This window comes from Diorhabda carinulata, chromosome 11 (genome assembly GCF_026250575.1).
Source record: "Diorhabda carinulata isolate Delta chromosome 11, icDioCari1.1, whole genome shotgun sequence".
NCBI lineage: Eukaryota > Metazoa > Arthropoda > Insecta > Coleoptera > Chrysomelidae > Diorhabda > Diorhabda carinulata.
Genome location: NC_079470.1, coordinates 6,008,490 through 6,022,242, shown reverse-complemented (window position 1 = coordinate 6,022,242; position 13,753 = coordinate 6,008,490). Strand labels below are relative to the sequence as shown.

Genomic DNA, 13,753 nt, shown 5'->3' with positions numbered 1-13,753 from the left:
ATAATTTGTTTTCTCAACACTTTTATGAATACAAGGAATCTGAAGATTGGAATTGTGAAGAAATATATATTGAGAAAGAAATATTGCAGAGGAAAACAAAACATAAGTTTCCGCTATCGTCAATACAAAAAAATAACTTCCTTTTCGCATATTTTCATCACACTTGTACGACTATAAAAATATATTTCCACTTCGATATGAATTCTCAAAGAAAATATTATTGTAAGCCCGCCCTGTATAAAATCGAAACTGTGCCGATTTATTTTTGTTGGGAAACAAAAAATACGTATCTACTTCAAGATGTATTTCAGTATTGAAAAAGATTTTTCGAAATATACCGTTTGTTCGAAGATTTTTTAATATTTTTATTGTTGTTAAAATCTTTATTAAATAGTTTTCTTCTATAAGAAACTTCTTAACAAATCTAAATTATTATTAGTGAGTTATTTTACTTTATAAACAAACTGAATGATTATTTCTCCTCGCTATAATCATTTTCAGGTAGTTCAGAACTATTTTTCAATGGAAATTAGCTGAAATAATCCTAATAGCCTGAAGAAGTTATTAACAGACAAATCATTTTATTTAAACTGCTGGTTAAAAGTTATAAAACACCAGAAGACAAAATCTTAATGGAAGGTAAGTTATTCCAATAGAATATACCATGATTGAGCAAACAAATAAAATCATGCAAAAACTGGAAAATGAATTATTGCTCGAGTATTTTCCTCGATGTAAATCATACCTTTGATAAAGTCTGGTTCTGGAATGTACTTTACAAAATGATTTTTAAATCTTATTTCGCTGATTAGTGCTTCGTCATCCAAGCGACAGAGCTAGCTCAGAACTGTTTACGTTTTTCTTCATTTGTAATTTGCTGAAATAATCCTAATAGCCTGGAAAACCAACTGAAGAAGTTATTAATGGACAAATCAGTTTTATTTAAACTGCTGGTTAAAAGTTATAAAACACCAGAAGACAAAATCTTAATGGAAGGTAAGTTATTCCAATAGAATATACCATGATTGAGCAAACAAATAAAATCATGCAAAAACTGGAAAATGAATTATTGCTCGAGGATTTTCCTCGATGTAAATCATACCTTTGATAAAGTCTGGTTCTGGAATGTACTTTACAAAATGATTTTTAAATCTTATTTCGCTGATTAGTGCTTCGTCATCCAAGCGACAGAGCTCAGAACTGTTTACGTTTTTCTTCATTTGTAATTTGCTGAAATAATCCTAATAGCCTGGAAAACCAATTGAAGAAGTTATTAATGGACAAATCAGTTTTATTTGAACTGCTGGATAAAAGTTATAAAACACCAGAAGGCAAAATCTTAATGGAAGGTAAGTTATACCAAAGAAATCTACAACGGTTTTAGTAAACAAATAAAATCACGCAAAAACTGATATTCCTCGATTTAAATCATGCCTTTGATGAAGCCTGGTTCTGGAATCTACTTTACAAAATTATAAAATACGATTTTCCAATAGATCATTCAACGTGAACGTTTTTCCATAAACTCAACCGATTAAAAATTTATTGAATGAACTACAGATCCCGAGAGATTCATGGAAAACCATTTTAAACGAAGCAAAACACTTCGCCGAAGCAACTAGCTAGAAGATTTGAAATCATGTGAAGCTTGTTGCAAGAGGAACTGAAATTTAAAGCTGCCAATCACATTTCACAGTACCCTTCAGCGTTTGCTAATCCAGAAGACCTATTCGAAGAATGGAAAAAACCTTCGGCTGTTATACTTTTTTGTACCATCTCAGTGATACTTCTAACAAATGTCTCTGAGCCAGAATTATCTCTTTTTGTTTAATCTTCTGAATAACTCCATCGAAACAATCATTTTTCTTCGAAGCTTATCTCTTCATTTGTGGTAATACCAGTTCAATTGTGTTTGTGGTGGATATCTATGTACCACTAAAAAAGTCCTTTTTATGAAGAAAACACAAAGCATACACTTTTTTTCTCATAGAGCCTGAATGGAACTTGATTTCTTTGAATTTAACCAAATCTGTGAATGTTTTTTCAACCACTTGGGTGTGGGTAATTTTTCTAAAAGCCTCGAGTAGCATTAGCCTTTTATATTATACAATTCTAGGAGGTAAGTCTTCGCAAAGAACAGATTCATTAAACCGATATTTAAACCAGTAGATAAATTATTTGAGAAAGTCTGTCTTCGGCTTGTAAAAATTTCATTATGTCAAAATTTATTTGGTTTATATCCCTCGTTGATTCAAGTTTCATATTTCTTCTTTTATTTATCATTTCTTTTATAATTCTTCGGTAATTTTTCCTCCATACAACAATATCCTTCATTCTGTTAGAATAGACTTTCTGGATTGCTTTTCTTATAGTTTCCATGATGTGTTTTGACTCAGTTTGGGGTAATCCCAATCATCTCGAAGTTTCGGAAATTCTGCGCTAAAGAAGAATGCGTTTTTCGAATGTATTCAACTTGAAATGTTCAGTGATATCAAGTTTTTCTGAAGAGTTTAGTTACTGTAGGTGTGTTCAGAAAAGAAAAATCAAATGTATAGTTTCATTGGAAACAACTTCAGTCAAATACGATGTACTACAAGCAACGCCTCATCGGTTTATTCCAGATGTAGCTGATCTAACCTAACCTAACCTAATTTTCGCTTCGATAGATAAAATTTTATTGTGCGCTCGTCGGATTCGCTAAATGTGTCTGCGCGCTCGATGCACGTGCGCTCTTCGTACCCCACCAAACTTGGTCATTAAGTACTTTAGCTTTTTACTGATAGAGAGCGTTGCTTTATGTTTTTAAACTTATGTTAGTACTGTACTTGTTTGTCTCGTGATAGTGCGTGTTTTCTATTTGGGTTTCTATATTTTTCTAATGAAAACTATAACATTTAAAATGCTTATAAAATTATAATATTGATTTAAAGTTGAATAAAGATAAGACGATTTATATTGAATCGAAAAACAAAGATAACGAGAAACTGGGAGTTTTAAGGTTTTAAGAAACAATAATATTATGTTTAGTATAATATGTACTGTAATATAATATATAAGAAGCGTCTTTAAGCGATGAAAGCTGGTCTCTTTCTCCGTCTTTCCCACGGCGGCGATTTTCCGTCATCTTTATTTTTCCCTGAAATTTCCGGGGAATGGCGTTTCCGGATTTTACAGTAAGAAAAACAAAAACTTCCGACTTCGTCAATTACAATTTTAAATGTGGGTAGCGCGATAAAATAAATCAAGTAAAACATGCTAACAGACTCAGTTTTTTCTTGAATATATTATAACGCCCCAAATTGGAAATTTTTTCTTTAGCGCAACTTGAAAAACCTTTTTTAACCTGTAGTATCTATACATTCAGTTTTATTTTAAGATAAAAATGTAGAAGAAAGTTATTAGATACTGTCATAATATGTCAGACATTTCCTGAACGCGTCCTAATGTGGTGGAAATGATCAATTTTTTCAGAAAATTCTGCAGTAAATCCCACGATAAAACGAGTATGATATAATATATTTAAAATATTTAATATTAGTAAGTGATTATTTTGAAAAAAATACGATATAACGTTGTTTATTGTAGGTACTGCGAAAAAGTTACTAATAGATTCGACGTGCAAATATGACGTTTCTTTATGTGACAAAAAATGCGAAAATCACAATGTCAGGATATTCAGATTCAAATTTCCCGAGGAAAATATGATTCTAGGTAAAAATCTCATTTAATTAGAAAGCAATAGTTTTTCTAAAATGACTACAATAACAAACAGTACTTTAAGAGAAAAATTTCCCATTTCAACAATTCAGTCTTCTTAACTTCTTATATATTCAAATATACAGGGCGTTCCCAGACTTGATGCAACAAATTCGACAGTAGCTAGACTTTTTTTTCATAGGACACTTCCTAAGATATCATTTTATAATAAATAATGGGAAATAGTTTATTTAATTTATTTAGCTGCGATCAGTTCTACAGTTAAGTAGAATTTTACCTTGAAAGCTTTTAGGTCAAAAAATTATCCTCCGTAAACTCCAGGATTGTGTAGAAATGCAAATGACGAATATTTATTTTATAGTTTTGGTTGTAGGTTAATCAACTAAATTTTTATATATTTCAATTCTACCTTATGTAAATAACACGATATTCGAAAGTTTACAGTTCAATTAGAAATGGTTTAATACTTCCTGTAAGCATTTTTAATAAAAAATTACAATTTATGTTAATTTTCTTCAGAATGTCTCGTTATAGTGAACGGTTTTCATGGCATGTATAACGTTCTAAACATCTACAGATATCTCCTAAACCATAAATTTTATCGAGTTGAACCAAAAGTATCTTTTTGTTGAAAATCTATTCAAAAATATATTTTTGATATTTTTAGATTGTACAGGTTGTCCCTGTGAAAGTTACGGATCGTTAACTTGGCATATACAACGATCTAAACATCTACATATCTCCTAAACCATAAATTTTATCAAATTGAAGAATTAGTACCTTTTTGTTAAAAAACTTATTATAAAATTCATTTTTGCTATATTTAGATTGTACAGGTTGTCCTATTGATAATTCATAATGTTTGAATGTAGAATTAAGAAAATTGTTTTAAATATAAATTATATATTTTTTAAATCAAGTACACGGAACACCCTGTATAAAATTCAATATGAAAACACTAAAACTTCACTGGAGGAAAGTTTGAAATCCTCTAGGTACTATGAATGAAACTTTTAAATCAAGATATTTATGTACATACAGAAAGTTAAGACGAAACGTCAATTTTTATCAATCTTTCAAAAATTATCAAAAAAAATAATTTTAAAACCGAAAAAAACTAAAATCAATAAAATTTAGATGAATATTTAGCAGAAGCTCGCAAATTTTTTTCCTAGTAAACCTAACCAAATACTAGTTTAAGTTGATATATTCGTGTAGACCCCTAGGGATACATCTGGACGACTTTGGTAATCACTGATATAGATATATGGGTGATTCCGTTCTAACTGTGATTTTTTGTATTCAAAATTTCAAGATTTTAAAATTTAACTTTTCTAACTTTTTTATGCATATTATTCATCTATTTTACTGTAAAAATAAAACTCTAAGAGGAATTTACTACAACTTCAAAGTATCACGAGCAAGACACAAATGTCGGATTTTGAGTTCCACGGTACTGACTCATTTATCCACGGTACTGACATGGTAACTTAAGATATTAAACAACAAGTGCATCAATTTTCCTCAGTTTGATCATAAACATTAGAATTTATAAGGTAATTAGTTTAAATCATTTGTTACGACAAAAAAAATTAATAATTTATCGGTAAATTCTAGGAATGGACATGACACGGTACTGACATTCAAGTGATGTAGTATAAGTTTTCTTTAAGTGGCAAGTTATATTGTATAAAAATAATGTTTAAATATCTTAAGAATTATTCAATTAACACAAAATTTTTATTAATTGATTATTAATTAATGACTAGTACAAAAAAACAATACAGGACATTGAATATCACAGTTAGAACGGAATCACCCATATGGATATTTTTGGTTCCAGAATTGACTAAACATCAGACTTTTATAAACCAGATCTTTTTGTTGTTGCTATTTATTTTCATTACATTTAATTTTTGACAAAAACACTAAGGAAGGTTATTTTCACTAAATGGCACTCAATATTTCGAAATTACGTTAGATGTTCCCCCATTTACCATTTTTTCATAAAATTTGAGTTTGTTGAATACGAAAAAAAATTCTACGCTACAGTCGTTTGAAATTAAAATTATTATAAAATTATTTAGAACAACTTTCATTCAACTATCAATTAACTACTAGTTGGGGGTCATTCATAAATCACGCCACACGAATTTTGGGACATTTCAACCCCTCGTCCTTGTCACAGGTTGTCACATTTTTATAGTCTCCTAACCTAACCTAACCTAACCTAACCTAACCTAACCTAACCTAAAATAACCTAACCTAACCTAACCTAACCTAACCTAACCTAACCTAACCTAACCTAACCTAACCTAACCTAACCTAACCTAACCTAACCTAACCTAACCTAACCTAACCTAACCTAACTTAACCTAACCTAACCTAACCTAACCTAACCTAACCTAACCTAACCTAAACAATCTTTAATTAAAAGGCTTTTTGTGGAAAATTTAAAATACGGAATTTTTAATTAGTTTGAGACTAATACCAAAAATGCACTAATTCTTAGAAAAAATAATTTTTTTTTACTCATTTTGGAAAATCTTGGATGTTTCTTAAGATCAGACACTCCATTTTCATTCTGATTTTAAACATCTTTGAAGTCTACTTCATTTTCTCCCATCCATAAACAAAGAATTTCTTGTGCACGTCTAACTGTAATTGTCACTTGTCACTTGTCACATTCTGCTGATAACCTCCCCGTAAACACGTGACGTTATTCATGGATAATCCCTTACGTCAATTTTTGTATAATTAACAATCTTTAATAATAATTATTGTTACCAATACGATTTTCTCTTGATATATAGGTCATGAATGCAGTAATCACTGTATATTGCATTCCAAAGTCGGAGAGGAATATCTATCGAGACCTTTCACCCCTATATCTTTAGTTAACACCAAAGGATACGTCGAGTTTATGATTAAGGTAAATAACTTTGAGATTACATGTTGAGATTGATTTATACGACGTTAATTCAAAGAGAAAGAGAGGGAGAAATGCCTTATTGTCAAAAAATTTTGGAGACAAATCTTGTAAAATAGTAAAAAACAATCATAATAAAATTAATATTATAATAAAAGTCGTTTATAGAGTAGAATCCCTTCAAATTATTGCGAAATTCGGGAAAAGATGATAATTGGCAGATGATTGTGCATTTTTTACGCATTGTAAAGTATCGAGCCGTTAACTAAATCTTCACGTGGAGTTGGTCTGAAATTGGAGAAAAGTGCTTACGAATTGGGCACACGGATTCAAAGATAAATAAGATGGAAAGTTACCAAATCATCTTTGTTTAATGCTTTTACACAATTAGAACAATCGATTAATATTATTCCCAGAGTTCCAGAGTCCCATGATCGAACAACATTCTTTGTGTGCAAGGACACTATGGACTATCTGCAAGTGGCTACCACGAAAATCTTGATATTCCAGACACACCATCAATCTACAGAAAACAGAATTCAATTTGCACCAACAATATCCCAAGAAAAATTAAAAACTGCTCTGACCAAGGTGGGTTTTCGTGTTGATCAGGCTGAATCAGATGCAGATACAGTCGTCGTTTCTACTGCATCCCAATCCTGTGATTCCGTGACTATCGTAGCAGAGGACATCGACATCCTTGTTTTGCTCAAAGCATTAGGAAGGAATAATCAAATATTTTCTTTTTAAAACCGTCAAAAGGGCGTACATCTTTTCGTTGTTTTATACTGGTGGCACCAAGGACGATTCTCTAGATACCATGAGATACAAACGATTATCGAAGACAGTATCAAAAAATTCATTCAGATTATCATCGATTCCTCCAACACAGGATGCAGCCCATTTTTCTAGTGTATCACCAGGTCCAAGTATGGCTTGGAAAACAATGAAGATTGGGGCTGGAAAATACATGGAAACATTTCGATGCCAATCCAAACTTCGAAGCTTCCAGCACTCCTCGATCTTATAAAACCAATTTTCCGCAGATGTAATGGAAATTGTGAAAGCAGGTTGCAGGAAAACAGGCCTCTAAAGCTTAGAGAAAACTGTACCAACATTATGGAAATAACAAAATTAATGGAAGAATAATTACCAACGGTGGCTCCAACTTCAACTGCTTCACATTCGACGTAGAATTAGATTCCGAGACGAAGCTTGGACCATCCAATAAGAGTAGAATGGAATATCTAGCTAATAACTAAGCGTCACTATGAATTTTTTTTTAATAGTTCAAAACATATTTTAGATATATTTTCGAAATGTCCATCCTAAATTCCCTGCGGGAGGGAAGTTTACCCAACACTTGGAGAGTCTAAAAATAGGTGACGTTGTACAAATTTCTGGTCCGCATGGAAAAGTTGCTTACAAAGGGAAAGGAAAATTTATGATTAAATCAAAAAATGAAACTTCCTCAATAATGGATGTAAAAAAATTAGGATTAATCGCTGGTAAGTTTCCTTTTAAAAAGGATAGGGAAGTTACGCTATGTGTTATATATACAGGGTGTGAGTAGATGATATGAAAAGAACAGGGACAACCTGTACAATATGAAGATAACAAAAATTAATTTATTGATAAATTTTTCAACAAAAATGTACTCTTTGTTTAACTCGAGGAAATTTGTGGTTTTGGATCGTTGAAAATGTCAAGAAAACCGTTCGCCATAACGAGATATTCTGAAAAAAATTGACATAAATTGTAATTTTTTATTAAAAATACTTACTGGAGGTATTGAAACATTTCTAAATGAACTGCAAACTGTAACTTTAAATCAAATTAAAATAAAAAAAAAACTGTGGGAAACTTGCACTTCTACAAATACAAAATTAATTCATTTATTCTATTTAATGAAGGAGGCAGCCATGCAAATGGACCTCCCCGACCAATCCAACCTCTTATTATCTACGAAATCGTTTTTTTATATATATTTAAGGAGAAATAAAAAGCTCGAAATCTTATTATCAATTTATTAGATTAAAAACAATTTATTTCACAGGTTAAAAATGATTTTTTTAAATTTCCTTTTTATTGGTAGTCGTCCTCCATAATTATATCTTGATGGAAACGATCTTTTTGGTCTACGCTATATACGATCAAAGATTTTCAAGAACTTCATCTAATTGCATATGCAAATAATGTACAAGGTGTCAAATACATGGGTCACCAAATACTTTTCTCAAAACCTGTAAAAGTGATCGAGAAATTTCGAAAGTTCTTTGTATTTGAAGGAATTTTTATAATCTGGATTATACAAGGTGTCCCAATTCTTCAGAATTGACGTCAACTTTGAATTTTAAATGGAACACCCTATATTTTATAGCGTTTTTTGATTTAAAAGTGAAAACGAAACTAACTTTCATTGAAAAATTATTGTATTTGGAAAATTCAGCTAAACAAAAATGAATTTTTATACAGAAAACCTAGGATTAATGAATTTTCGAGATTTTCGAGTCTAGGATCATACTTGGTGTCTTTTCTATTGTACAAAATTTCATTTTTTGTAAATGGCACATCCCGTATGTACGAAATGATTTTTATTTTCAATATAAATCAAAAAACGCAATAAAATACAGAGTGTTCCATTTAATATTCCAAAGTTGATATCGATACTGAAGAATTGAGACACCCTGTACAATCGAAAAGTCGATAATCTAAAAATTTCTATAAATACAAGGAATTTTTCGATAATATTTTTAGGTTTTGAGAAAAGTATTTGGGTCACCTTATATATGACACCCTGTACCTTCATGATTATGAGATTACGCCCTGGATTTTTATAACTAATTTGAAGATTTAAAAACAATTTTTTATAATTTGAACCCTTCTAATGTGCGAAAATTTATTTGTGGTGTGGCTTTTAGTTTATTGTTTTTTTATATTTAAACCAAAATATTTTTGAAATAATGACGAAATACCGGGGAAAGTTTAAGAATTTTTAGGAGCTATGTACAAAAAATTCGAAAAATTTTTTATAATTAACCGCCTTCATTGTTGGAAAATCTTTAATCACCGAGCCATTTCTTTAATTTATTAGTTACTGCCTTAATCGATAAATAAAATACTAAAATTTTTGTATAAAATAAACTTAAAACAAACAAAAGGAATCCTTGATCCTTAAGTGGAGTTGATAGAAATATTTCTGTCAAAAAAACCAGGAATGTATTTTCCCTAATTATCAAACGTTTTTCATTTAAAATTTCGTTTAGGTGGGGTAGGTATTACTCCGGCCCTGCAGATATTACGAACAATAATTAACGATCCTGGAGATAAAATTAATTGTTCATTCATATACGCATCTTCGGAAAAACGAGATATTTTACGAAACGAAGAATTCGAAGAAATGACGAAAAAACTTTGCGGCCGATTAAAAATTTGGCATACCTTAGAAAAACCCGGTCCAGGTATGTTATCTCAAATTACAGTTTGTATTTTATTACTCAAAGAATGCTAATAAAGTCATCAAATACAAAGTTTTCTTCACCTTTCTATTCCCCTGTTCTTTCTTCGAAGTGACTTATTTGAAAAGGACAAAAGGAAAAGTCTAAAAGAAAATCAGTTTTCTTACAAAATTTTGATTCTTTAGGTATTGCAATCGATTTAATCTGAAATTTTTGTCAAAGGAAAATCAACGCGCAAAGGTTAAAGTGTTGGATAAACGAAAGATGTCGAAAAAGTTTTTCTTCTGTGTCTTCAGTCCTGTAAAAGACTTTGCAGAAGATTTTAACACTGAAAACTTTTCTCAAACGTATAGTTAGCTGACTAGATGGCAAAGCAGATGGCGCTAGATAAAGATTATAAAAACTGATTTGCTGAAATTGAAATTGAAATGACCAAATATTAGGAAAATAGCAAAACATCTCCTGCAAATGTAACTATCAAATCCAAACATTGTGAAAAAGTTCAATACGCTGGATACTAAAATTGTAGTTGCAATCGATGATTCTTCATTAGTATTAACGGCTATTACTATAATTTCGAAATCTTGCAGGCTTCTAAATACTGCGTATATATTGGTAAAAACATGGAAGAGAGAAAAATGCTTTATTGTAAAGGTTTCTACTAGAGGTAGCGCTGAATATTAAGTCACTGCGGAAAAACAACATGGTCGAAAATGAAGAGTTTGTAAGTTGGATAATCAAATAGCGAAAGATCTAACAATTCTTTTCAAAATGGATAAGACTACGCAAATGATTTTATTCTTGTCACCAACAGCGAAGAAGTCTCACCAAGATAGAAAAGATGTTACAAATGAAGATTGAGAAATTACTAGTTTCTTCTTGTAAACAGTCAAACTTGAAGTTCTAATAGTTTTTATCTTTCAGAGTGTTTGGTTCTGGGACCCCACACTCCCATTCCAGTTCTTAGGTCCGTCCGTATACCATTTAATGGCATTTCTAACCATTTCTTGTATGGTGTTTTGATCCCACTCGCTTTTACAGTTTATTATCGAGCTGAAGTTTTTCTCAAAGCTAAACTTTTTCGATGCAACGTCCTGATGTATGTCCCAAGGCTGGTCATTGTTTAGGAACGGGTTTTCTTTGATGATTCCGTCTAAATTATGTTCTGTCCGCCATGTTTTCCAGTACTACGTGAAGAGGTGGGAGATTTAGAAGTCTTTCTACCTTTAAGAAATCGTGATAATCAGACTAGTTCTAGTACTTCAAACAACTACCCCATATGTGATGGTTGCCATGTACATTCACTTTGGGATCATTGGGTTACAACACCACGTCCTCCTTGCAAAGTTTTTGCACACAATCAAAGCTTTTGTTTTGGTGTCTTTGGTGATTATCTCTTCTCCATGTTTGTTCTAGGGAAGTACATTATCTAGTGTGAATCCCAGATATTTCCCTTCTGTTTTCCACTCGATTTCTTGCCGGTCTAGCTCAATTTGATTTTAGACAAAACGGGTTTTTACGTTTTGCAAATGTCTCCAATAACTTCTAGCAAGCGAATATGTTGATCTTCCGTTACCTTGGAACCTTCTGGAATCGTAGCTTATGCTGATAAATCGCAACCTTTTTCAACATTTCAAGAATCAAAAGCTTCTCGATAATTTGAAAAGAATAGAAATCACTTCGTTTGTTTTTAAACCAAACATAGATGCATTGAAAACGCTTTATTATTATTTTGGAGTCATCGAAAACATCGTGCAATACTGTTTTGATTTCAGCCCATTCATCTCCCATAGTAATCAATTCTTGTATAGTCTAAGATGAATCAGAAACCATACAGTGTTGCCAAAACCAGAAATATAAACGGCATATTTCAAACTTCTGGAGAAGTTATGACAATGTTTATAAATATTTTAGATTGGCCATTTGGTACCGGTTTAATAAACAAGCAGATGATTCAGGAACATCTTTTTCCTCCTGGTGAAAATAATTTGAATTTAATATCTGGTCCTTGGCCCATGTTGGAACAAGTAATAAAATCCCTTACGGAACTTGGCTATTGCCAAGGAACATACAGTTTGTATTTCTAATTTATAATTAAAGAACTCGAAAATTACTATTGTTTCATTCAAGGAAACAAAAAAAATAAATATTTGTTACATATTCACCAGCAGGTAAATTTTTAAGTGAGGTGAGGAGGTTTCATTAAGGAAATTGGCATCAATGTTAAGAGCAACATTTAGAAAACGGAAAATTCCTTCAGGTCATAACTTGGTTTTTACAACGTAGGGCTTTAAACCTACAATCGGGAGCTAAACCACTTAATCTAACTCTATTATTCATTTCCCAAGAAAATGATATCAAAACGGAGACTGGAAAAATATATCTTTTCAGGAAACGATGCGTTTTTCAGATTTTCAAAATATATTCAAATATCGTTTCCCAACCAAAAGTACTTAGTTGAAAAGGTAGAGATGGGAGAAGCCGGGAAACGATAACTAAGTGAAAAAAGCAAGTAAATTTCAAAAATACATTTTTTCTATAATATAGAAGATCAAACAAGCGCTACGAAGATGGTCCTGACCTAGAGATGAAGATAGTTTTTACAAAAATTCCAGAATTAGAAACTAAAACAATCTATTCAACATAAGTTTGAAGGGATTTGGGTGGGACTGGTCCTTCGTTATAAACAGTAAAAAATTGGGTAGCAGTTTTTGAAGAGGTCGACCAAATGAGGTGATGACTCTGGAAATGTTGAAGAAAGCTGTGCACAAGATAGGTGCTGCGAGAAAGAAGACAAAGACAGTTCCATCTGCAAGCAAGGTCATGGTTTTTGGGATGTGCTTAGGATAATTTTAATTGATTTTCATGAAAAAGGAAAAACCATCAACGGCGATTGTTGTACCAGCTTTTGAGAGAAGAAATCATCCTATTCGCCAGATTTACCCCCAATGCATTATTATCTGTTCCCAGACTTGAAAAATAGCTTGGAGGTCAAAGATTTTCATACAATGAAGAAGTGATGTCAACAGTTAATGGTTATTTTAAGGAGCTTGATGTTTTCTTTGTTGGAATCATCCTCGTAAAATGTAATTTTTTAGTGTTTTCAATAGAATTCAATTCTACGTTATTTCCATTTAGTTACTATCGTTCAATATCATCTGTTGACAGATTGTACAAGTTGAAACTAAAGTACTTGACTAAATTAATATATTGGTATCGAAAAAAACCTTCTTTTTTACTAAATTTTCCCATAAAATTTTTCGTACAAAATTCGTGGTTTGTTACTTGACTATCCATAATTGGATATGACTTTATTATTTTTCAAAATATTCTCCATTAAGATCAATGTCATTGAATAATTCGTCCAAGCATTCCATTCCGATTGACCTACCTTTAAAACATGTGATTGGAATGCATCAATCGCTTCTTCAGGTGAAAAAAAAAACATCGATTTTTGATCTAGAAGACTGAAAATGTTTCAAACAAAGACTGTTTGGTAGATGACCCATCAATTCGATGTTCTGATTGCGCTGGTTTGAACTGATGTTTCGTGGTGGAGAACGATTCGTCTCAAAACTTAAGTAGCAATCCTCGTGAGTAAATGGATGGGGTATGGACGAAATTACGAAAAACTAAACAGGTTTAACGG

At 31.5% G+C, this 13,753-nt stretch overlaps 1 protein-coding gene across 3 annotated transcripts; it reads left to right on the top strand.

Annotated features, from left to right (window-relative positions):
* Window positions 1-502: 502 nt before the first annotated feature.
* On the top strand, window positions 503-12,217 carry LOC130899224 (NADH-cytochrome b5 reductase 3-like). Of its 3 annotated transcripts, none has more exons than XM_057808985.1 (6): window positions 503-639; window positions 3,586-3,711; window positions 6,531-6,649; window positions 7,953-8,154; window positions 9,913-10,107; window positions 12,019-12,217. In XM_057808985.1, the coding sequence occupies exons 1-6, from the start codon at window positions 633-635 to the stop codon at window positions 12,189-12,191; spliced, it is 822 nt and encodes a 273-aa protein (XP_057664968.1). In that variant the 5' UTR covers window positions 503-632; the 3' UTR covers window positions 12,192-12,217. The 3 variants fall into 3 exon arrangements, with proteins under 3 accessions (XP_057664968.1, XP_057664967.1, XP_057664969.1); XM_057808984.1 differs by lacking the exon at window positions 503-639 and adding an exon at window positions 3,408-3,503; XM_057808986.1 differs by lacking the exon at window positions 503-639 and adding an exon at window positions 3,441-3,537.
* The last annotated feature ends 1,536 nt before the right edge of the window (window positions 12,218-13,753 follow it).